This window comes from Styela clava, chromosome 4 (genome assembly GCF_964204865.1).
Source record: "Styela clava chromosome 4, kaStyClav1.hap1.2, whole genome shotgun sequence".
NCBI classification, from domain to species: domain Eukaryota; kingdom Metazoa; phylum Chordata; class Ascidiacea; order Stolidobranchia; family Styelidae; genus Styela; species Styela clava.
Window position 1 is genome coordinate 19,393,179 of NC_135253.1, and position 8,088 is coordinate 19,401,266.

Sequence of the window (8,088 nt, forward strand, 5' to 3'; positions counted from 1 at the left end):
TACCTAACAAGAGAGACTTCAACGCAAAATATAATGCTTTTCTATGGTTAATAAATTAGATATCCAAATAACTAAATCGTCGCATGGTACAAAGATTCTTAAACTGAATTGCATTAACGGATCCTCCAGATTCTGTATTTTGAATTGCCCAAGTCACTGCAATAAGATTCCAGATATATAGGAGTGGAATAATTATTTTTGTTTCATGTTGTCTGTGCAACATAGCTTTTTACTTAACTATATAGATTATTAAAGTTAGTGCACTTGTTTAGCATATTAATATGAGGGAGACACAAGCAGAACGACAACAAAATATAATGTATCCCAATTTTTTGTTTAAATGTTTTGTATTTTTAAACAAATAACTAATTTTGATCAAATACAACTAATTGTTTAACATTCTCAACACCATTTTAATGATAAGGAATTTTTGTCACTCCGTGACGTCATTTGGTTGATATATCGCAGTCATTTTATGCATTCAACTTTTTGTCACTCCGTGACATCACTTGTTTTGTCTCGTCGTTTGAAAAATATTTGGTTGAAAGTGAAAAGTGAATTATGGTAAATACATCAGTGTTACTGCTACCAATTGGCATTCTAAAAATAGCGAACCACCAAGACTTGAAATAGTAAAATTGATTAAATGTGTGAAATGTCACTCCGTGACATTTATGGAGTTGCTGCATAGGAGAAGATTCGATGAGATGTATAGGTTGAAATACGTTTAAGGGCAAAGCAAAAAATACCAGGAGGGGGGGGGGGCTTGGAGGGGCTTTTAATCGGGAAGAATCCAAAAATTACCAAGCACCTATCGACGCAATTAGACAGGTCGCTTGAAAAAAAATGTGAAAAAATGAATAATGTTTTTTGTTTTGGTATGTTAAGTATTCGATCCACGACCGATATGAGCATTTTGAGTGTTTAATCATGTTAATTTAATTGTGCTTATGGTATATCCCTGTTGCAAAATATCGGTTTTCAAGATATCGTAGTGAGAAAGATCCGAAAATCCACTAGAAAATCTTAGGCTGTTAAATTTATTTTAGTACAAATAAAAACTGATTGAACATAGGCTACTTGACATTGATTAGCTGCCAGGATTCAAAAATACATATCCATCGACTCTAAATCTCCACGATACGGCTTTTGAGGCAGTTGCTGCGATTACGCCACTCACTGAAAGAGCCGTCCCTTTTTATCGGGTAATAACTTTCAGTTGCGAAAAGTATTCAATTAGCGACCAATACGAGTCTCTTCATAATTCTTTGTTTTGAAATTTTAATTGGCAAACTGCCAGATTTTATCTAGTTTGGATTCGAGTTATTGTGATGTTAGGAATTATACATATACTTTCAGTTATTGCAACACTGACCCCGCTATATTACAATGATAGCATCCAAGAATATTTTCAAGATAGCAACGTTAAAGTCTTAGTCTTATACTTTGTGTTTTGATTCGCTTAGTCAGAGTAATGACAGGAAATTGTTCAACAGCCCACATATCAAGTGTGTTGTTAGTTGATTGGAATCAAATCCGAAAAATTCGTTCATGATGACCAAGATTGCGTCAAGATTTCAAGGAAAATAGCACAGTAATAGACAGGGTACCGAGCAATGGAAGATAGCTACATTAGTCAACGGCGCCAATACTTCCAAAAAACATTTTAGTGAAATGCTGTATATTAGAATATAACAGATGTGATAGAAATTATTTATGAGACAGTTAAAAAAATGCCATCATTTTAGATGAATGTGCACCCTTCCATTCTGATGTGTATATTTTTCGCCATTGCCTTAGGGTAATCTACCAGTCGGAGAATTTTAATTCTTTCTTTATCTTTGTTCTATATCTTAATAACAGTTTGTAAGATTTTTTTAAGACAATGCTACTTATTGTACCAATTTTATTTCTCATTTCGATTGATGGTTCTCTGACACAACATTATAATGGTGAGTATTTAAAATTGTTGATATTAAATCTGATGCACAGGTTGCATTGGCCTATTGCTTCAAATACCAATTGCACAAAATCAATGCTAACAGTTGAATAATTCAATATGAAGTTTTCAAGAAAAGTCAACAAAAATGTTGAACTAAAAAAACCAAAGACTCTTTTGGGGAGTTCGTTTGAATATTTTTCTGACATTGTTCAAAACATCAGATGCGGAAGAAATATAAAATGTTGCACGAATTGCTAATTAATAATTGAACAGATCAAGAACCGAAGCGTTATTGCCATATTATATTAAAAATAAAATTCTTAAAAGACTCATTGGACTCTAAATAGACTCTAAATCTTGTAAAAAAAATACTCTTTAATATCACTAGTTGATGATGACAGTGCTAAGAAAGTATATTTTCCCGTGTTGTTTTGACTCGTGGTTTTATCACGAAATTGTTGGTTTCTAAAAATAATGCTTCACTAGTGGATTTGCGCATCCAATTGTGGTATTGTTATATTTCATTATTCAATATAATAGACTGCAGTAAAATTTCAAATAAAATATAATATTTCATTAATTCTGTTCAGTCAAAATGAATGTGTCTTATTAAGTATTGTTTGCTGTTGACCGATTGGGATCAGGAAAAGTTTTTTTTTTATAATTGAATATTCCGGATTATTTTTCATAGAAAAAACTACTGAAGTATACTGATCGATTGTAATGAAAACAAGCAATAAAAAATATGCATTGAAGCATACTAAATTTTTTTTTTATATTTCAGATTAGAAATTATTGCTTGAGATAATCTTTGTAGTCGATGGATCAGGATCAATTGGAGAAACAAACTTTACGATAGTGAGGGAATGGCTTATCAACCAGACAGTGAACATATATGAAGTCTTTGGAGACTCTGCTCGTGTTCAAGTATTACAATATGCAAACAAGGACAATCCCTGGGACGCGTAATTTATTTATTTACTGTACTACTTATATATCAGATAATATTACTCTCGTATGATAATCTCGTCTATTTTAATCAAATTAATTAGTTCAATAAATGGAAAAATTATTGGTTTAATTGAAATAGCTAAATTATTTATCGTAGAAGAAATTTTGCTCAGTTTTCATGTCTCTAATTTTTGTCTAACGTTTCTATTGTTCTAATTTGGTTTTGTCAATTCTATGGCAATTATTCCTAGGGTTTCGATTGAAGATTCAAAGAAGTTTGTTATTCCTTATACGTTGCAAGATCGCGTGAATAATGCATCCTTTTTAACACCGTTGATTATGACCATGCCATACTTGAATGGGGCAACTTATACTCACTATGCACTACGGAGAGTAATGGAGGTGAGATGGGTTGTTTAATAGAAGAATAAAACGTAGAAACAAACTCTAATGTTTTTCATATGAATGACTAGCGAGGACAATTTTATTTGTGCCAGAGATTAGTTGGTGTATGGTTGTGACAATGTTAATATAAAGAATTTAGATCGCTAGCTTAATATTATACCAATATCATATTTTTCCTGATGCTTGCAACCATTTTACACAGATTTCCATTAATTTTTGTTTCAATAGCTATGTTCCGGGAATCACTATGTTTATTTTTATACAGGTGGAATTTCCAAGATCTGCAAGTTACGCAACATCCAAGAAAGCAGTTATCGTTATAACTGATGGCGAAGCTAATGACGGTGCTTTTCTTCGTGGCTGGTATGTTACATGGTTGCCAGCTTTGTTGTTTGCTATGCTCTAAAACAGGAAAGACGAACCCATTTGCTATTGCGAGCCATATTATCAGTCACCGTTGAGTGAGCGGGTCGCACAACTTTTTAGTCATACCATGCTACCTAAAATAAAAGGAAAACATTCAAATCATATTTTGCATAGTGAGATTATGGAAATTTTTGATTTAGTAAGCACCTTATATTAGGACGAAATGGCAATTTGGAAAATTTCAACTACATACTAAGGTTTTCGTCTGCGAGTCTTCACCTGTATCCAGTGAGTTTTTTTTTTCGGTGCACTTTAGTGGCGACGGCTTCGTACAAAAGATCCATATTTCGCAAGCCTGCTGATACAGAAATTATAAACAAATCCATCCTTTTACGATAAACCGATTTTTACAATGTAGGCATTTCGCCAATATATCCCATTGTTTTAATCATTGAGTTATTACTCTCGGATGGCCCGTGTCTCTTGCGCAAAACATTACATATTCACTAAGTAATCTTTAATTAATCCCTATGCGTTTACCGATAAGACAGCGTAACTAGGTTAAGACAATAGTTATTTTAATCCAGCGAAACAAGATGTATTGGAACAAGCGTTGCCCGTAATATAAGTAATACTGGCGCTCCCGTTTTCTATGTACAGGATCTGATGGTTTATGGCGAGCCTGTAGGATGCTTGTTATCTTAAAAACAATCCCAAATCGAGCTTGGTTGAACGCACAAACTCTCGGTTTAATAGACTTTAACCCAGCACACAATTCTCTCTGACTCAGTTAGGGCGGAGCTAAAACCAGAAGACAACGAACCAATAGTAAAGTCACCAACCTTTAACTTGTTGTATTTTACGACACACAGAAGAATATAATAGCACGTTCAGTTCAGTGAATGAATATTAGAGAGTTATTTTACTGTTTATATAATATGGTCGAGACGAATGTCATGCCTTCAGGGGATGGTTCTTACGTAGTATCATTTATAAAAAAAAAAGTAAAAGTTCCGTAATTAAATCTCCGCAATTCCTCTAAACCAATTTAGAAAGTCGTCAGTGATCAATTATCTATTATGTTTTTGAGCTGACGCGATTCTAATGAAGGACAATTAAATACTTAACGTAAACTTGTTTACCATATTGCTTTTTTCAAATTTAGCAGAAATAATGAGCTAATTCGATATTACTTTTTTTCCTAACTGTTAAAAATATGGTCTGATTAACTAATATCCCTACAAGCCAAACATACAATTTACTGGCGGGCCCGTTGGTCACATCTGCTCTAACAGAACGTTTCTTTAAGATGTACACAATTTTTTAACCCTTGATAAAATTAGTTGGGGGATGGCAAAATATAGGGGTGATGTAAAGAATATGGCTGAGTTAGTAAATTTGAGCAATGGCTTAAACAATTTTATATCAACATACGCAGGCTACTGTTTTAACCACTGATACATTCTTTACTTTTAAGGCATGATAAATACAAACATATGGTTAACATGATTGCAGTAGGAGTTGGACATTACGAAAAGTTTTTGAACCAATTGCAAAATATTGCAAACGGTGGCACGGGAAACGACAGAGTATTTACCTATCAGGATTTCAGTGCACTACGTGAAAGTTCTTCTGATATTATTACTGCTCTCATCAATTCAAGTACGTCATAAACTGATCGAAACTGTGCCTAAACTATATTTTCAAGTAAAATGACATGACTACAACAAACAATCAAAATCCAAATTAGTCGAAAATCAATTAATATTAATAGTTATTGCTCTTCACGTATCTCAGACTGGTTATATTCATGCTATATCTATCGGTAATTATTCTTTCGTCGTATGCACAAAATTACCCTCATGCTGATGCAGTGATCTATAGCTTTGTGTAAATGTTTATTAAAGTTCCAATTGCTAATTTCTGCCTAGGTCTGATATGGAGTTCCTGGTCGCCGTGTTCAGCCTCATGTTCACCTGGTATTCAAATGCGAACAAAGACATTTAACAATGCAACAAGGACGTTGAATGCATTTTTAAATCAGGTAATCTGACTTGCAACATATCGAGAGTTACTCTAGATTGGTTTTTGAATAAAATTAAATCAACAGTCGCGCCGATTTACATTTAGAAATCTTACGATTCAGCAAAAAGTTTTCATTCAAACGGGAACACAAATAAAAAAAAATGCGACAAATAATGTAATAAAATCATATTGGCTTATAATTATTAAAGATTGCACAGAATAAATAAAATTATGGGAACGATACATGACTCGAAAAGAACAATCTGTCCATTCTGAGTCACGACTTGCATATAAAATCAATTTCCACATATTGGATATCTTTCATATTACAATATTAAATTGCACTGTTAAAAACTAGTACTAGTACAGTTGGATGGATGAAATCGCATATTTGATATCCATAAATGTGCAATATTGGATGAAATCTTATATTTGATACCCGATGAAGGTATGTTTTATTATACACAGACAAAAACATGCAACGAAGATTTGTGCGCGCTCTACTATGACAATGACTTGCGATGTGCAGCCCCTGGTATCATTCCTACCCAGTGCTCTGTGGATGCATTCAGAAAATTTTTGCTAAAGAATGTTGATTGGGACGAAATAGGACAAAATGAAAGTAAGTGAATCATATGTTTTCGTTGATGTAATGTAAAAAGTTGAGATTATCAAATGCAAACTAAATTATGATAAAATAAGACACAGGTATGAGAAAACAATATCATGTTTATTAACTTAACATTTTTGTTTCAGAAATATTTGAATCACCTGTTAAAGGACTGAGAATGAAACTCAAACAAATCAAATCACCAGGAATGAACATAAAATTAGTGAATATAGAAAGATATGACGCTAGGAAGCCTTAGAAGGAACATGGCCTCGACATTATGTTGTATACAATATCCCTATTCACTTTTTTTTCCTAACCATGTTGATATTTCCCACTGATCAAGTTTCAGGAGTTTGAAAACTTTCGTATTTTTATCGTTTCTGTTACGAATCTAAAAGTTTACTAGATTCTCATTTGTCCTACGATATTTCGTTATCCCATTAGTAAACAATTTTGCAATAAATTAAATATATAATGTATATATATGTCCATATATTTTCAATATGTTATCCCTTAAGCTTAAGCAATAAAAATGCATCCACTGACAATGTTCCAGCAGTTTGAAAATGTGTGTATTTTTCCGTATTCTATTACAAATGCACAAACTGTTCTATTGTATAAAACGGCAGTTTGCTAGTTTGCTTTTCCCAATTGAGTTAAGATATTTTTATTTATAATATTGGTTGATATAAAAATTTGTATTTTGTTAACAACAGTTTTCTTATTTGGTCACCTGTCTGTCGTCCTGTCAGCAAAAGTACTAATACAATGAGTCACAAAGTGGGCGGTATTGCCCCTCTCTTTACGGACCGACAGGAATGAAAAAAAATGGGGCAAAAACACAACGGCGGCGACAACTTCCACTTCTATCGGGGAGATATCTTTAACTATGCAATCTTTTTCATTGATAATGTTCCAGCAGTTTGAAAACGTTTGTACTTTTTTCGTTTCTGTTACGAATCTAAAAAGCCTACTATAGATTTCCATTTGTATTATAATATTTCGTTATCCCATTAGTTATCTCATTAATATCTGTCCATATATTTCAACATGTTATTTGCTAAACAATAAAAATGCATCCACTCATAATGATCCAACAGTTTAAAATTGTGTGTAAATTTTCGTTTATCGTATTGTATTAATATGTATATAAACTATTTTCTTGTATAAAATGGCAGATTGATAGATTGTTAATCCCTATTGTGTTAGAATATTTCTTAATTGCATTAGTAAGACTGGTTTATTTTCAATGAACGTGATTTAATGCCGGATTTTGTTCTTGCTTTTAAATTATCATTTGAACATGTTTAGTTTAACTTTTGGAAAAAATAAAGAAATTAAATAACATGTATGAACTCTGCCACAAATATTTACAGCGTTTCTGGTTGGGGTACACGATGTAATTTTGTTGGTGAATACATTTATTTTCGTGTAAATCAGTTGTCTGCAAACGGTATTTACTACTGGGCCAAATATACACAGTTCGGTAGTGTGCGCCAGCAATAATTTTCGACTATGAAGAATCGTCATTTTTAAGGCTCCCAGAGTTGTTTATTATGACAATTTTATTTGAAAAGATCATCATAATTTGAATACACAAACATGATAAACGAGTAATTGAACTAATTCAAAGAATTATATATTTTACATTTAAGTTTTGAATTTTGTTTATTGAATGGTAGATTTCTCGGGGACATTCTGATAAAATATGACATGACGTAAACAAGGACAAAATAGTTGAAAACAAAAGGGTTGTGTTTGTTGAGTCAAAACGTCAAGTTACATA

The 8,088-nt window shown here is 32.6% G+C and overlaps 1 protein-coding gene across 2 annotated transcripts; it reads left to right on the forward strand.

Annotated features, from left to right (window-relative positions):
• The first annotated feature begins 1,759 nt into the window (after window positions 1-1,759).
• LOC120326581 (uncharacterized) lies at window positions 1,760-7,565 on the forward strand. 2 transcript variants are annotated; one of them, XM_078111827.1, is made up of 8 exons: window positions 1,760-1,952; window positions 2,727-2,907; window positions 3,145-3,295; window positions 3,564-3,661; window positions 5,142-5,326; window positions 5,596-5,708; window positions 6,158-6,311; window positions 6,446-7,565. In XM_078111827.1, the coding sequence occupies exons 3-8, from the start codon at window positions 3,233-3,235 to the stop codon at window positions 6,556-6,558; spliced, it is 726 nt and encodes a 241-aa protein (XP_077967953.1). In that variant the 5' UTR covers window positions 1,760-1,952; window positions 2,727-2,907; window positions 3,145-3,232; the 3' UTR covers window positions 6,559-7,565. The 2 variants fall into 2 exon arrangements, with proteins under 2 accessions (XP_077967953.1, XP_077967952.1); XM_078111826.1 differs by having other exon boundaries at window positions 2,727-3,295.
• The last annotated feature ends 523 nt before the right edge of the window (window positions 7,566-8,088 follow it).